This window comes from Lichenostomus cassidix, chromosome 1Aa (assembly GCF_008360975.1).
Source record: "Lichenostomus cassidix isolate B80296 chromosome 1Aa, HeHo_3.0, whole genome shotgun sequence".
Taxonomy (NCBI): domain Eukaryota; kingdom Metazoa; phylum Chordata; class Aves; order Passeriformes; family Meliphagidae; genus Lichenostomus; species Lichenostomus cassidix.
The window spans coordinates 45,903,833-45,921,476 of record NC_139480.1 but is presented as its reverse complement, the minus strand read 5'-3'; the positions used below and the strand labels follow the sequence as shown (position 1 = coordinate 45,921,476).

Sequence of the window (17,644 nt, the reverse complement as noted above, 5' to 3'; positions counted from 1 at the left end):
ACTGCCTGCATCTAGCACAGCAAAACAAGGATGGCTCATACCACTGGCCTGCAAAGTCCCCATTCCCTGTACACCAGAACTGTTCTGATCCCAAACCTTCACAGATATCTCCCATCCTGGTGGAAATATCTATTGATGATGGGTCTATTTCCATAGAGAATTGTTCTTAACAACCAACCTGACTGGTTAGGCATTGCATTGGTTAAATTCAGAGAAAGGAGATTTTTTTCAGTTTATTCACTCATAAATACAGAGACTTTGCCCTTAAGTGGAAGAAAAGGGGAGTGGGGAAAAACATATTTGCATAAAAATTCTGGCTATTCACTTATATACTGCTTTATTTAGTAAAATAAATGGAAAATTTCATATGACATTAAGCAACGAACCTGTTTGTAACATCAGGACAGGCTGACAGTGAATCCCAGCACGGCACCAAAAACCAAAAAGAATGAGGAAAACAGATCCCTGGGAGCTACTAGCTTTATCTCTGATATTGCCATTTCACTATGCCACCCTTTGCTCCAACAGAGTGGCATAGAAGGACATACTGTAGGGCAATAACAGAGCTCCTGGAGTACTGAAAAAGGAGATCTGGGGCCAACAAATGAGAAGAGATAAGACAGAAAAGATTCCTGGAGAGAACAGACAGTGTATATGTACATGGAATGATGAAGGGAATCCATGACTGACTTGGCTCAGGCATTGCTGAGCTGTAGGGCAGAGCAAACTCTTCATACACCAGAAACAGACTACTCTGGCTACAATCATCCTGTTGGCTGAGAAAGAATCAAAGTTCTTCATTGAGGTGCTTCTCCTCAGATTTGTCTTCTTTCTGAAACACATTAGAGGCAGGAAATCAGTTTTGACATTACAAGTTGGTTTCTCAGCATAGTGATAAAGAAAACAAAACAACTCAAATGCCTCCCTCTGCTGTCTATGCCACTGCCCTCACTATCTCATTTCCATCACACAGCACAAAGTGTCTGTGCTACAGAAGGATGACTTTTGACAGAGAGAGAACTCCTAACACTGAAAGAAAATGGGGATTTTATTGTCCCTCTCCCAGCAGAGACTCTGGTAGAGTCCTAAGGCCCTATCTGTACACTCTGTTCTGTAGTCTTCCTGATAGATTTAATTCCCATCCATGTCACTGTCTCTCTGATCTGCTCTCATATGCTGCCACCTCCATCCTCAGCATCCAAAGCACCCTTCACTTTGTCTCCCTAGTTGCTGTTCCCAAAAGAGAGATGCTTCACAGAGATCTTCATACAGCTGCAGAGATCAGTGAATTCTAGAAGGCAGAGGTCAATGAAGAAAGAGGCTCTGCAAAGACATTTATCTCTGCTCTGCCCTAAATCTAATGCTCTTCTGATATTCAGATGGAAATGTACATGAAAGAGGAAGTGACAGGGATGGGGAGGAGTTCAAGGAACTGGAGTCACCTTCTCCAAGAGCCTTGGAAACAAGAGCATCAAGACCCCTTCTTTACCTTTTGCATTCTTTGAAGGAAGCGATTACAGAAGTCCTTCACACGTTCAATGGAGATTTCATCCAGAGTCAACACATCATGCTCATCATCTGGTGTGTGGAATATAGCCAGAGCTGGCAGCTGGGACTTCTTCAGCTGGAAGTATGACAGTACCCGTTCATTGCTCTTCAAATTGCTGTCTAACAGGATGAAGAGAATCTGTGACGGAAATAGGGAAGGAAATGTGAGAAAAACGGAAGCTGAGAGAGAGAGCATTTCCCCAAACGGTGATCAAATGAAGATTAATAGTGATATTTTTATAAAGAGTTTGAGGAAACCATCCACACATTATTAGGACAACAATTTCCTTTGCCACTGCAGCAGCTCTATGCAATGCATTTTGTCTGTATTTAATCAAGTCCATACTCACACTACCAAACAAAATGTCTTCTTTCACCTTCTTTAAAAATACATCTACAGTATGACAGGAAGGCAGTCTCCACTTCTATCCTCTTAATAGATGAGGAAACAAGATGTCTTTTATCTTAACAGCAGATGTCAAAGACATTGAATCCTTCACTTGCATGTTATTTATATAAGATGCTCACATCCCTGCAAGACCCAGAGTGAAAATGTGTTTTGGTGTGTGACGAACCAAACTCAATTGCAAGAATGTGGGAATTAACTACAGGGCATCAGGAGCTTGCAGGGATAAGAACATGAAAGCGCCAAAACCAAAGGATGGATTTAAGTGAGCTGCAGTCAGCACAAATGAAAATGCAATACTTTGGGAAACAGAAGTTTTTGGCAGGACATCAATGTCCACACAGCCCAAATGTCCATACATCCCAGCTCAGTGGAGTTCAGACCTGGGGAGAGAAGCTCAGCAATGAATAAGCCAGCATGAGAATGACCTACAGTTTTCTGTGCTCCCAAAGAGTCTTGGAGAGCAAGATCTAGCCTAGGATTAGGATTCTGCTGGGATGATTCAATACTACAGATTTATCAGAGTTGGTGATAAACTCATGATTTTACTTTTAAGACCTAAGTTTCAACTTAGATCTTACAGGTGCAGTAGGAATAGGTACAGATTTAACATTCTGGAATCCGAAAGATTATCAATAAAATATACAGCTATTTCTAAAAATTTATGTTAATTCATACATTAATACTAAACACAAACCTTGTGTATAAAATTTATAAAAGAAAATAAATACAGCAATTAAACAATTTAATCAGTGACCTGATTAAATATCCCACAGCAAATGAGATCCAAGTCAATGAAATAAACATCCAGCTAGCATGTGTCATTTTATCTCCTTTTTACCCTGTGCAGTCTACTGGGCCTAGCATATTCAAGGTACCTATGGATGAGGCTATGGCTTCACTTACACAAGGAAAGAAGAGTTTGAAAAAAAGAAGCCAAGTTATGTGAAGATTACATGCCCTGTTCCCAGGCTGCAGCTCCTGTTTTTCTTTCTCTTCAATGAAGAACACCCAAGTTAGTTCAAAATTTGTTTTCTTCTCTAAAAAAAACTTCATAAATCCTAAATTCTTTACTTATTAAATTATTGTTCTATAAAAAAACAAATATATCTGGAAATTTTCCTAGGCAACAGCCTATGGGAAGGAGGGATAGTTAGGCTGCTGTAAAGTTTCACTTCAGTTATACAATGAAATACAGAAACAGGAACAGCTCTTTCCCTGGATATGTGATATTCACCATTTATAATTTCTCTTCCAAAAGTCAGCTGTGCCTCAAGAGCGAAAAGCTCATGAGCAGACAGGCTGTGGAGTACTTCTCCCAGAGTGCTTAATTCACCTTTTTGCAGGGTAAAACACCAAGCTAGAGAAGGGTCACAAATGTAAGCTTCACAGGTCTAGGGACTTGATCTAAGAGGCTTTCAGATGGAACAGCAATATTGAATATTGTAGGGCTCTCCTTCCAACTAGCAAGCTGAAAACAAAGGCCAGTGTTAGAGGGAAGCACTTTCAGAGTGTCAGTACAGGAAATGGTACTGCATTTTCACCAGTTCATCTCTGTCAGACATTCACTAAATAACAATATTTTTAAATCAAATGTTAAACAAGAAGTTATTAAAATTTAAAAAATATTGCTGTGTCAATTTCTATTCAAAATCTCCACCACCTTTAAAACACATTAATAGCATTTTAAAATCGTAATATGAATAAATGTTAGTCAATATTCTTCACTTTATCAAGCTTCCAGACTTTGCTAAAACACCCAAAACTAAAAACTGTATGAATTTTATCCATTAATACAAAGACTAGAATAAGAATAAAAGAGTAAAGAGAATTCCTGGTAGTCCCTGTGACATGGGATGAATCCTCCTTCAGCAGAAGGACACACTGTGCATCCCATGCTGGCTGTGCTCCAGGAGTCCTGCCAGGGCCTGTGGGGCAGAATGCAGGATGTTTTTGCCCAAAGGCCACAAGAGTGGAAGCCTGATGTCCCCAGGAGCTGATAACCAAGAATGTTTCTCAGTGGGACATTTCCATGATAGATGCCACATCCTGGAACTGGCATTTTCTCATGAGGAATTAATTTTGTTCTGAGATTCCCAGTCAGCTCCAATCATGAAGAATGAACTCAGTAACCATGGGAAATTTTATAGACCATGAGGCAGGATTCACACTGCCTAACTTCTGCCATCCAGATTCCAGTCTTGCCTCAGCCAGTCATCTCTGTAACCTCGACAATAGTGACAGGCACTTCATTCCACCTGTTCTACAAGGGAAGGAAGGATATGCCTGTCCTTCTCTTTCGGTGCTGAAAAGAGCCTAAAACCTTTACTCAGACAACTTACCAAAGCTACAGTTCACCAAAACAAATTCCACTTACAGTGGCAACTCTCACATCAATGCTAGAAACCAATTAGCTCCATCCCAAACAGAAAGTTTGGTTTCCATTTCATATTATCCTGTACAGTAGCTGGTTGGGTTTTGTTCATTCAGAAATTATTTCCATTAAATGGTTGCATTTTGTAGCAATCTTCCTGCCTGTGTTCAGAGATCTGCTGCCACAGGCAGTGAGAGATATCGTGCATGAATGAGGAACTCCTGACTCCTGATTAAAATCTCCCCTTCACCCCTGATATTATCTGTGCACTGCCACTTGCAATAAGCTCCCTCTCAGAAAATTTTGTACACTGGTGTTATCTTGGTGTCTTGGCAACTTGATTCCTAGCCCAGTGCTTTTAGAACATCGAGTTCCTGGTAGACAGTAAGATATGGAATGATGTTATTGCCTAAGGAATTAAAGTTAATTGAAAATAGCACTGCAGTGGTAGAAACCAATTTGACATTGCGTAGTTTTTCCTCTAACAAAGACAAACAGAAAGGATGGCCAAGCTTCATATCCAGTTTTGACTTTGACCTTTAGAGAGCTTCAGTCTTTATTCTTTTATATAATCAAAAAGATCAAATTCTGAAGTTTGAGTAATTTCTTACATCATAGTACATCAAAGCAAAACAAAAAGCATCCATCATGAATTTCAAAAACAAAAAAAAAACAGCTATAAAAACCGCTTTACTGCAGATACCTATTAAGTTACATTAAAATCCATATTTACAGGCTCCTCTGTTTATGGTTAAAAGAGACATCTCTAAATATTATCTCTCTCAGTTCTGGGGCCATCAATGTCTCACAAGAAAAATAAAAAGTGTATGAATGACTGTCTGCAAGAGAAAGGGCATCATCTTTTCATTTCCATGGAAGGACACCAGGAGTTTCTCAAAATGCATTTCTAAATGGACCTACACATAAATTAAAAGGGAGTTTACAAACATCTCTACCCAAATCATTTTGGTGTTGGAAGCCAATTACGTCAGCTGCATCAAAAACTGCTTTTGTTATTCTCAACATCACCTAACTGAGACTTCTACAAACACCCATGAGTTACACCAGCTGTAATTATCATGTTATACTCTGATATTGTGGAAAGAAAACTGCATATGACTAGGCTAGTTTGGCTCAGCAATGCAATCCCTGACATTTCCTTTCCAGTGCATTTGCTTTCCTTGCCTGGGCTCTTGGCAGTACTTTCTCAAACAAGCACATATTTGATTGAAGATCCAAGAAGGCTGGTGGATTCACCCCTGCAGCTGCAGTGCTCTGAACCCTGTTTACTGTTATCCACCCACAATTGTTCCTGAAATTCTGCTAGAAAACTCCCATATTTCTTCTTATTGTTGTCAGTTTATGCTGGCTTAGCATCATCTACCATTTGCATTTTCCTCTCCAAAATTTTACAGTGCTCAGGTTCCAAAACAAAACCTAGAAAAGTCTAGATTGCCTCCAGGCACTCTCTGCTGCTCCAGGTGCAGCTCAGGCTGTTTTCAAACAACAGCCCTCACCACACTGCCTCATGGATCCTCCAGCTGAAAATCTCAGCTTCCTCTCGGGCAGAAGTGAAAACATCATAAACCAAAGATGAAAGGACCACAATCTAGAAACTGGCAGGTGAATCACTTCTTCATGCTCTGTTAACACTTGGACTCAATTATTTTAGGGTTCTTTCCCAACCTTAATGTAATCACGATTCTACAGTTTTCTTCACTCTTTGGTCTTTATTTATTTTGAAGCAAACCTCAGTTAACTTGGTAGTCCCAACAACACTTAACTTCAAATTTAGGAAAACTAGCCAGCAGGGATTTTCATGGTATTGTGCAGTGGCTGCCACTGATACCCAAACTAATTCACATCTTTCTACGTGACAGAATAATGGAGACAAACCTAAGTGTGCATTTCACTCTGCTTAGTCCTTCCTATCCAGATCTAAAAGTCACACAGAAGGTTCTAGCACTCTTTTAATGCTTTCTAGGTGGGCAGTCCAAAACACAGTTTAGTCCACAGAGTGCCACACCTTCAGAAAAAGCGACTTTTTAGACTCTAAGTCACTTCATCTCTGTGTCCTCAAGTACCACTGCAGTAAAGTGGAAATAATTAGTCAAATCCCCACATCTTTAATGTTTATCTTTTACTCTGGCAAACTTCTAGACTGCCTTGGTGGGAAACATGCCTGCATAAATAAAAAAAAAAATAGATTTGGCTCACTGAGAATTCATAAATCGTCTGAACTTCAGTACAACATTTTATGCAATGTTTTGTGAAGTATTTCTAGGAAAATCATTGCCATTTTCTCAGATCTAGGCATGTCACATGAAAACTAGATGCAGCTGCATCAGCAAAGGATAGTGATGCTAAACAGCATCGAGTTAGAAGAGACAGCTGCTGGGGGAGACCTCTATCAGACTGCTTCTCATGGAGAGCAGTGGTAATGGTGTCACTTCAACATGCGTCTCACAATAGATACGTGGAATTTTACAGATAAATAAGTTTTGTTTTAAGACTACATATTCATCAAAGCAAAACACTTTTGAAGTAACCTTTTGATTTTGATGCATAGTTTCTGCCTGGTCTCTTGCCAGTGGGTAGGAAAGACATAAAGGCCCAGAGTAGTCCTGCCATAAACAAGTCTCAAGCCTCTTGAGAGTCCATGGTTCTGAGGTGGTCCCTGAATTCAAAGGTGAGGATATATTTCATTTCTAATCTTTTCCTTCAATACCAAAACCAGATGCATGCAGATGTTCCAATTATCAAATTCCAACTCTTTCCAGCTCCACAGTTCTCAGAGGAAGATCTCTTCATGCGTCTCAGCTCATCTTTCCCCACTTCTGTGATATTCTGCCCGCTCCCTTCTGCTCTTCTCCCTTGCCACGAATGCCTTCCTGTTGCTCCCAATCCTCCTTTGCTTGCCAGTTCATTCCTCTGTTCCTTGTACACCAATTCTGCTGTAATCCAGCTGCTGGCAGAGAATTGGCCATAGGATGATTTACTATCTGGGGAGAGCTCTGTTCACAGAGGGATGGGATTCTGGCCAAATTTCTCTGAAACACCTCATCTATCTCATCACCTTTGTGTGGAAAACCAAAGAAATCAATTTGCAACTCCTTAAGAACAGCTGTTTCCCCACAATCCAACCAGAAGCCTAAGGGTTAAGAAGCACTGATATTATTTGCTATCTGGTCACTTATATAAGGCTCCTTGGCGTCCTGCAGGCTGTAGATACAAATTCACCTCTCACATCAGTGGAATGCAACTGAAATGCAGCAGCTGTGCCTCATCTCCCAGTACAAGGGAACAAAACTGGACTAAAAGCAACAAAATAAACGATGTTTCACCAAGAGAGCAGAGAGCAGGACACAGAGGATATTTTCCCCACGAGAAGGCAAAGTGGTGAAAGGTGAACAGAACAAACCCCTCCACTTAATTATCCAGATAATCCTCTTTTCCTGTTACTTGGCCTTTGCTGTCATAAGTCACAGAGGAGATTATGCCCTCCCCATTCATGGCAGGAATTGGGGAGGGTTCTTTTTCCCTCCCTATCAGCCCCTCTTTCCCTCTGTTTGGACTTACCTTCCCCTTGTAGAGCTCTGCCGCTGCCCGAAATTTGCGCATTCGCTCAGGGTGCTTTGGGGACATCTTGTCTGTGATCAGGAGGAGGTTAAGCTCGAGTGAACTCTGCATCACACCTATTGCTGTCTGCCCAGCACAGAGAGAGAAACACACACGGGCAAGGAGGTTGAGAACACTTAATTTGCATCAGATGCAGTGTCAGAAGGACATCAGGCTCAGCTGTGGTTTCTTTGCAAATCAGCATCGCAAGCAGGACAGGTTTCTTTAAAGCAGGGGGAATCCACTCTGGGCTCTTAGCAGAAGCACTTAAACTCCTGGCTTTGCTTATTCCCCACATGGGAGTCTGAAGACCACAAAGGTCCATCACTGACCTCAAGATAGTGACTTGGTAAAAGGACTAGGATTAGGGCAGAATATAGCAAGCTGAAGGCTAGAGCAAGGACATGAAGGGCCAAGGCAAGCAAACATTGAATATAAGGGTGCCCTAAATGACTTAGGTCCAGCATCTGTCTGAAATGTGAGCAATGAAGTGGGAAGGATTTAGAGTGTCAAGGTTGGTGTTTGTCCTCATTTTCTTTCTTCAGTGTTACACTGTGTGTAGGAAGGGACTGAGTCCAGACTTTCAGCAACCCAATGACCTGTCCACTCCTCAGTGCTGAGGGTTACAATTGCCTCTGCAGTGCCACAGTGAGAGAAGACCCTGGGCAAGGGCCAAGGGGGCACTACACAGTGGCCCTCTGTGAGGAGACAGGGCTGGCACTGCCCAAGAAGCCACGGCACCACCTCCATGAACTCGCTCACTCGTCATCTCCCTTCTCCTTCCGCCTGCTTCCTGCAGCCCTGCAGCCTCTCCCTCAAATTAAACAGCAGTGGGGCCAGACCTGCTGCCTTCCCTGTGCCACCAAAACCACAGAGGCACAGACTGTGCAGCTCCCCGCCAGCGGGAGCAGAAAGTTTCCACATGCTCCAGGAGTAGCAAGGAAGGGGTCAGGGAGTGCATGCTGGCAAGGGCCGTGCATTACAGAGCATCTAGTTTCTGGCAGATGGGACTCTGCTCTTAGCCTAATGTTTATCAGACATTTCACATCCCTTCCCTTTCCTGATGATGTGCAGCTGAGGCAGGGGACAGTAGAGGGGTTGCAAGCCTAGCTGGAGAACATTGGAGAACCTCATGGGAGAGGATGAGGATGAAGGTGAGGGTGAAGCCAGCCAGCACCAAGCCCCATGAGAAGGTTGGGGTGAGGAGCAGACAGGGCTGGAACAGCAGTTCCTCCAGCAGCTCCACACAAAGGTGTGCCTGTCCACACAGCCTTGTGTAAGAGCAATCAGCAGAGTTCACCAGCATGGCTGGGTCACATCTGACTCTCCCGAAAAGCCCATGGGGTAAACAGTGCCTAAAATTTGCTAAAGTATGTGGGAGAAACAGTTAGGGCCCCAGGATGGGGAGAGAAACCCTTGGCAGCACTTGGTGAGAGCCATGTGACCCCATTATCTGCTGACCTGCAGCATTTTTGGATGCAAACAGCATATGCACTGGGAATAAATATTTATGAAAAACCAAGCTACCTTAGGGAAGCTGGGAGGGCTTTGGGCCAGGGACTGCAGGTGGTACTTAACTGCAGCACCTTGATCATGCTCCAGAGTGTCTGGAAAAAAACTGTAACAACATCTGTGCTGACAGTCAGGGTGGAAGGGACCAGCTGAACAGCTGAGGAATTGTCAGTCAGGGAGAGAACCTGGGTGCCAAACAGGACACAATGCAGTGAGAACCCAAAGCATCAACAGAAATGCATAAAGAGAGATACATGGTCCCATGAATTGCAAAAGGATTCAATAGGGGCTCCAAGGGTTCGGAAGGTCTGGGAAATTATGAAGAGAAGAAGAACATCCCTGCTGATGTGACTTGGAGCGGGATATAGCAGTCCCCAGAAATATTCTGTGATTTCAAAATATATCTTTTTCCTTTTCAAATATGAAAAAACAATTTTTTGGGGGGGTTACAGGAAAAACAAGCCCCTTCCATATATCATTGTGGAAAAAAACCATGAAATTTCAAACCAAAAAATACTCCCCTATTGGTGGGCTGTGACTGAACTGACTGAATCTGTCAGCTCTCTTAGATGATCCTTGGGTTTACCTTGAAAAGGCAGAGCTCTGAAACAGGTTGGGCCATTCTTCTCTGGTACAAGCTGAGCCTCGTCAGCACTGTTACAGCTATCAAGAAGGCCACAAAATACTCCATCAGCAATGATAAAGTCTCAGCCTTGTAGCCACTGGGGCTTCTAAAACCTACTGAATCCACAGCAATGAGACCAGGGAACTGCTGAGATTTCAGAGGAGCCTAAATCCTTGGTCAGCCTCTACAGCAGGGAGAAGCACCAGGACCCTGCCACTGCCAGTCAGATGGGTGAGCTGATGAGGATGGCCAACATGGAAGCATTCTAAGCCTGATTTTGTTGCTTGTTTGTCTGTTTGCTTGTTTTGGTGGTGGTTGTTGTTGTTGAATTGATGAATTCTGGAGGAATGGATGGAAGGGATGGGAGCGATTTTGCTTGTGACGTTCCCAACCTGCTCTTCAGTATGAATTCAAGTATCCAGGCTTACAGCAAGCCCTATGTGCTGAGTGATGCAGAAAAACTTGAAGTTCATTTGAGCTTCCAAGTTCTCCAGGCTTGTCAAAGAGAGGGCATTCTGGCAGAGCTGGCTCTGCAGGCATGGCACAACATGGCAAATGACCATGGGAGGAAGCAACACTGCATGCAGGAGTAGTAAGAAATGGAGTTCTTTGCCCCTCAACACCCCAAATGTGCTGGAAAGCTAAAGGAACTACCATCACTCCCTTCTCCTCCCACCACACTCATGCCCCAGCAAAATCTGGTCTGGAGTAGCAGTGAAAAGCTGTGTGGCTTCCTCAATCCCATCTACACCGTTGCTCCAACCCTCACACACATCTGGGTATGCAAACTGGGGCCCGAGGACACTGTGAGGAGAAGGCAAAGCCCAAGAGTGAGGACTGCAGGGAGCTGGTAATTACCACAGGGTCGTATTCTGTCACCAGGCGGAGCTCATTCATCCGAACGAAACGCGTCAGCTTCTTGGTATCCACATCTCCACTGCTCATATCCAGATCCCTCCGGTCATTGTCTACCTGGAGACATGCAAAGACACCTACAGTCACAGCTGTGATCTGCTCTCAGCACCTCCTCCAGAGGTGGAGGATCTCCCACCCTTCTCCAGTATCCCAAGGACAAGGCAAACTCATGACAGAAATCTCCAGACATCCCTATGCTATCAGCTCTCAATGCACTGGAGACAGGGAGAATTAGCTGACAAATTGTTCTAGGCATTGTGGAGAGAGATCATTAAATAGTCTAACTCCTCACATCAATGCTTTACATCCCTTTTAAAAATCTGCTTATTCTGTTTCTTTTACAAGTAATAAACATTGGCATCGCCCAGTATGGAATTCCTGGAAACATTGTGCAAGCAGGAAATCTCTCCAATAAAAAGAGGATTTTTCTTCCAGTACAGCAGGAAGAAAAAAAAAAGAAAAAAGAAAAAAAATTAAGCCCAGCATATTTCAGCTTTAGAGGAAAATCCATCCTGCCACACATCTCCCCACACTTCATCCTCTCAAACTGATGTGATTTTATTGAGATTTTCATGACCTGGTAAACAGAAAAAAAAGGAGGCAACTGTTGAGTGATAGCTAAGCCACCAGAGTTTAAGGCCAGAGTTGCTGTGCAGTACCACCACAGGATGTGACTGAGTTAAGCTATGGGGACAGTGGTCTCTGACATGGAGTAGGATCAAAGTTTGGGATTTGAAGGCCATTGATACACATGTTGAATGAGGTTCTTGGGGCTGAGGAGCAATCCACATGCACACCTCAGATTTTATTCTCTGCGCCTGGGCAACCTCTGAAAGTGCTTGTGTTAGTTTTTCCAGTGGTGTGCAGACATCTGAAGCCATTTTTGCTGTTCTGTGGTCATTGGCAAGGTCTTTGATACCAGTCACCCGCCCTGTCTGACAACACAAGCTGGTGCTTTTCAGACTGTGTGGCCTGATTCCTCTTACAGATTTTCCTCCTGCATAATGTGAAAGGGCAGCTCTGCTCGAGTAAATAAGATCAGGACAGTACAAAACATGGGCAGGTGAGATCAGACAGGCCTTGGGAGCCAAACTAAAGCAGCCTGGACTCTACAGAAAGTCTTCCCTTGACTTCCGTGAGCTTCTGAAAATATCTGATTTCCATTTGGGGATAATAACATCTCGAATCTGCACTCAACATTTATGTTTTTTAAGAAAATAAGGCTGGAAAATAGCCTGCATATAAAAGTTGAAGCTCTAGTCAAAATGTCTTTATCACTCCATGTAATGAGGTTGTTAGCATCTGTTAATCATGTTCTTTTTAGGTCTATCAGGATTCCTCACTAGAATAAATCAGTTTCTTTCCACTATATACAAAGAAGTCTCACCAGTTGACACAGTCCCTCCTACTACTGTAATTATGGTTTAAACTTCTAAGCATTGTAAGGGTTTTATACTCTGAAAAGGCAAAGAAAAAATTAATTTATGCTTCTGATTCACTTGTATCCTGATGACGCATCTTTGTATCCTTCAAATGAGTATTTGATTCCAAGTTCCTGTATCCGTTCTTTTAAAATTCCTTTTTATCTCTGACCCTTTACTCCTACACATTATTCAGCACAGGATAAAAGGAAAAATAATGTGTCTGATAATTTAAGAAAAACTGACAATCAGACAAGCGAATTGACAACCACATTCGAACCTGACTAGTGTATTATTCTATTTGCTGGTTTTTTTCCCTATTAAACAAGAGTTCAGTTGCAAAAACTGGACTCTGATCAAAGAATATTCAATATAATACAAACTCCAACAATCCAAACACTTTTTTTTTATCAAACTCTCTTGCAGTGCAGTCATCCTCACTATCTGCCACAGTGCAAAAACAAAGGATCTTTTCAATATTTTTGGAAGAAAACCACAATGACTAAGAACCAAAATTGAAATGGGTGTTGCTTGAAATTGCAACATGTAGACATAGCAAATAAAAGATTAAATAAAAGGACCTGTCTACCTATTTCTCACTCTTAGATCATTCTTTCTGAATTATCTGAATAATATCAGTGGTAAACATGGTGTAGGAAACGATGAGAAAGAGAACAAACTGTCTTTGTCAAGCCTTTGTTCAATCTGGATCTAGACCTTGGTCAGGCTGCCATATTTAGTTTCCCAAAACATGTGTGTATCCACGTCTCTCCACCTCAAGCACTTAGAGTTCTGGTGACACAACACTTCACTGGTTTTTAGGACATCTTGTGCTGCCTGATGCCCCTTTCCTCTTCAGACACACCCACCTCTACAGTTTTCCACTGCCATGCTTGTGTGAGAAGGAGTAACATGAGGAAATTGATATAATGAGTAGAATACTTGGTCTTAGGTTTTCTTGGTACTCCTGCAGCAAGTACATGGCCCTTCCCAGTATTCTCTCCTTAAATTTCAGCAAACATAGCCACATTGAGGCACCAGCACCAAGAGCTGGAGTCAACAGAGATTTGATCTTGCACAGCATCCATCCCAAAGAAACTCCAAAGCAAGATTCCTAATGCCTAAAGTGTATTTAGGAAATGAGTCTGCAAACCACAGTGTAGGGTGGCACAACACCTCTTAATTGCAGAGACTTAGTCTGGATCTATTTTCCATCATGATGGAAAAGTTTTGTACCCTAGGAGACAGCTTTGCCAGCCTGAAGTGACACTTGCCAAGTTTTGATATCAAGCCTGCTGTGTTGATCCATTGTAACACGGACTCTAGACGCTTTTCATGTGTCTCAGGACCCTTTCCAAAACCACAGAAACCCCATCCAAGTTAACACCGAGCTCCAGGCAGGTCATGGGGAAATATAGGCATTGCTGTTTGCACAGCCCTGGGTGCTGAACTAGATCCATAGGGCAAACACCTAAATAGGAGAGTCTTACCGGGTGTAATTAATGCTCCATGTCTCAGTGACAGGCACTCTGCAACTGAAAAGCAAAAGCCCTCTTTGGGGCAGGAAGAGAGATATGCTTCGAGATGGGCAGGCAGCCTGACCGCCAATAACAACTCTATTTTTTCGCTTGCCCTAAGGAGAGATGTGTTTGACCCTTTTTACAGTTGTAAGCACTCCTCCTAGAGCCTCTCCCACCCACACCAGCGGGCTGGGGTACCCGGACCCCGACGCTAAGGCTGGAGATGCAGGTTTTTGCCCAGCACAGTGTTCCCGGGGAGGGAGCTGCTCGCTGCTCTCCGTGCCCCCCACGCACCCTGCGGAACAGCGCGACGGTGCTCGCCGAGGCGCCGTAGTGAGACAGGACTGCCGCGCTGCTGCTCAGCCCGAAGGGCACCTCCGGGATCTGTCCTGCCGCCAGGCGAAACTGCTCCGCTTCGGGGCTCTGCGGGTCCTGCGGAGGAAGAGGAGGGAGAATCAGAGGCCGAGCCCGAGCGGGGACCAGCGGGACCGCCCCGCCACCGCCACCAGCATCGCCACCGGGCGGCCCGACCGCGCCACCTGCCGCCAGAGCGGGCGGGATGCTCCGGGATGGATGCTCCGGGATGCTCCGGGATCCGCACACACCCCGCCCCACAGACCCCGACCCGCCCGCTACCGGCGACAAGCACGCCTCCTATGCCGAGCCGCAGTCGCCACTTCGCTGTGGCAGGATGGGCAGCCTGCCCTGCTTACCCACGGGCTCAAGGGGACCGCGCCAGGATGGTGCTGAGCCCTTGGGCACTCAAAAGGGAGGGGACAAACCCAGAACATAAATGTAGCACGTTTAAACATATATATATATATATATATATGCATGCATATATATATATACACACATACATATATATACATATACATGCATATATACACACACACATATATATGCATGTTTATATAAGTGTGTGTGTATAAAATAAATATCTAAAAGTCGCAATTTGCAAGCCAACCTTGATTCTACAGTCAGGGGGTTACAATTTTGAGCACCTTGCATTAACACTACCCCGATTCCTTTTAAAAAGATGTCTTCGATATATCCTGCAGAAAGCAGCTAATTCAGGTATATCAAAGGATAGAACATGCAATTTCTCAGCGATTTGAGGTCCAATTTTTTTCCTGCAGAGAGAACATTAACTAATCCTAGCCTTTGCCTGTATTAAAGCCTTCCTTGCTATTCCCATTTCCAACTTTCCAGTGATGTATGTTTGATACTTCTCTCTACTGTATATAAATTCTTAAGACATGGTCTCTGCTTGGAAATCGGTTTGTTTTTCTTTTTAGTTTGAACTGTCAGCTCAGCTGTTTGTGAGCCCAGAGAGAATGGAAAACAAAATTCTTTGTTCGTTCCAAAGAAAAACATCTCTCATGACCTGTTTTGGAAATGCCAGTGCAACAACACTGCTCTGGTGAGAGCGCTAAAGCCTAGGGTGGGAATAATCTCACTGAGTTTTGGAGCATTCCTGGGAAACCTGGGGTTTAATCAGGCCAAGCATGGCCCTTTCTCACCGACACGCCGGGTTTCTGGAGCAGTGCGCTGTGTTTCCATCACAGCATGCTGTTCCCAGTCAGGGAGGCCATGCTCATTATAACGGGAAGCTTGCCGAGCCACGTACTGCAGCGAATTGAAAGGCTGCAGCAGAGAAATAATTCATGGCGAGCAGAGAACATGGACTTTATTTGGATGAATATACTTTCAGGCAGAGGGCCAAGCCTTCACGGCACACATACGTCTTTATCTAGTGTTCAAACGCAGCCCTGCCGTGCTCCAGGCGCTGAATGCCCGACATGTCGCTGGCTGCTGCCCCGTGCTGCTGGCAGCTGGGGCTGCACGGCAGCAGCCTCCCGTCTGGCTCTGAAGAATGCAGTCCTGCAGCGGGAGGTCACTGTGGCGCAAGACAAAAGGAGCCATGTGCCTGCTGTAGCTCGGGAGGAGGCTCTGGGTACAGCCCTGCCAGAAGCCCAGCCAGCTCCCCTCGGGGAAGGAGGCGTCTCAGCACTTTCATTCTGCGTGTGCAGATTGCCTGGCTGCTTTGCACAGCTTCAGCGCTGCAAGAGCAGCCCCCAAGGATCTCCAATTGCCTGCAGGCATTGAAGTCGAGGCGGCTGGTGCTCTGTGATCAATGCTTACAAGGCCCCTGGGGCATGAGCCTCCTGAGCTCACAGACTTGCTGCTCAGGCAGCACCATCACTCCTCACCCTGTGGTGGGCTGTGAGATACCACTGCCCTGTACCAAGAGCACGGTGCCCTCCCTGGACTGCCCTCCAGCCCCAGGCACAGGGCAGAAGGAGGAAAGTACTTGCAGAAGGATCTGTTTTTGAAAGGCTGAAGCTTTCTCTGACATGAGGCAGTGTGTGGGCAGCAGAAGAGCAGAACAGAGCTCAAAGAAAACATGGAAAATGGTGCAACTTGGGGACCTTTAAAGTAATAAAGATCCTGTCAAAGAGGCCTCTGTTTCAGAGTGCTGTAACTCAATAAATATTTTCCTTTTATTTTCTGAGGAAAAATACTAATGCTATTTTAGGGGCAAGGGATATGTACCTGTCACTCACCTTTGAATTCAATGGAATTTAGACAGAAAGAGACATAGATCTCAAGGGTATCTACTCTGGGGAACAAAGCACTGGGACAGAGACCATGCCTGCACCCTCCCTATGACAAGGCTGCAGCCTGAGCCCAAACTCCATTGGACTTCAGCAGACCTGCGCTATCACTTCTCCCTGACACTTGGCTTCCTCAGCCCTGTGACACAGGCAGTGCTTCACTTTGTCTTTGCTGACCACAGCAAATAACTGACATTCCCACACACCCCTCACCACCACTGTTTCTCTGCCATGCACATTTCTGTTTTGTTTCCCCTGCAGCATTTCCCTGTCTCCTACTCTGAGGCTCCTAGAGCCTCCTTCACCTCCCTCCCTTGCTCCATCTCCTTTCACATGCACAGACCGAATTCCCTGTACTCTCTGTGACCCATCAGATAATCCTTCCACATGCCTGTCACAGCCCCAGCACATTTTGCAGGTGTTTACATCCAGCCTCGTGCTCTCATCAGGGTGGGATAGGGCTGACAACTGGCAGAGGGGAGGTGCTGTGAACACACCTGGAAGAATCCAATGACTGCCACCTCTGCACCACTGACGAAAGCTTCGGCATCTGCGACGCTGTCTAACAGGACAGGTTTCTCTGCAGTGCTGGCTGTGCCTGGAGAGCAAAGGTCAGGGTTGGGCTGAGTGCACACAAAGAGCAGCTCAGAGAGGATCCCCCCAACACGCACACACAAACATCCCAACCTTACAAGCTCACCTGCACACCTCTCCTGCAAGCTCAGCACGGTTTGTGCAGCATACCTTGGATGAGGAGGAATCCCTGCAGCAGACCCAACCTTTCCCTGAGGCAGGAAGAAAGCTCACTTACTGTGGGATGCAGAGTCACCACCTCCAGCACATCCTGCTGGGGAGCATCTGGTAAGCAGGATAACAAGGAGGCACGGGAAGATGGCTGTGCCCATAGTACCAGCTTGCCTTCTCCTCACCAAGCCACTCTGCTCCGGTCCTCTCCTCAGCAAGAGACACGTCAGCTGCTGTGGGCACCTACAGCCTCTCCTGGGGTGGTGGGAAGAGAGCACCTGGGCCAGGGCAAAGCCTTCAGCTCCTGAGATAAGCAACTGGCTGGAGAAAGCTCCTCCCTGCT

At 44.9% G+C, this 17,644-nt stretch overlaps 1 protein-coding gene across 1 annotated transcript; it reads right to left on the bottom strand.

The window, feature by feature from the left end:
* Nucleotides 1-320: 320 nt before the first annotated feature.
* ERP27 (endoplasmic reticulum protein 27) lies at nt 321-17,560 on the bottom strand. Its single transcript, XM_085047538.1, has 7 exons — nt 17,369-17,560; nt 17,055-17,155; nt 14,234-14,371; nt 10,942-11,055; nt 7,908-8,033; nt 1,490-1,687; nt 321-832 (listed from the first exon to the last, which is right to left on the bottom strand). Exons 1-7 carry the CDS (start codon nt 17,460-17,462, stop codon nt 788-790), a joined length of 816 nt encoding a protein of 271 aa, XP_084903664.1. The 5' UTR covers nt 17,463-17,560; the 3' UTR covers nt 321-787.
* Nucleotides 17,561-17,644: the final 84 nt, after the last annotated feature.

Excerpts from the sequence above, each read along its gene's own strand:
- ERP27 (XM_085047538.1), bottom strand. The coding sequence starts at position 17,462 with ATGGGCACAGCCATCTTCCCGTGCCTCCTTGTTATCCTGCTTACCAGA. Across the intron at positions 14,372-17,054 it reads CAGTCATTGGATTCTTCCAG|GACCCGCAGAGCCCCGAAGC; the intron begins GTGTGTTCACAG and ends CTTCCTCCGCAG. Across the intron at positions 1,688-7,907 it reads CAGAGCTCTACAAGGGGAAG|ATTCTCTTCATCCTGTTAGA; the intron begins GTAAGTCCAAAC and ends TTTCCGTCACAG.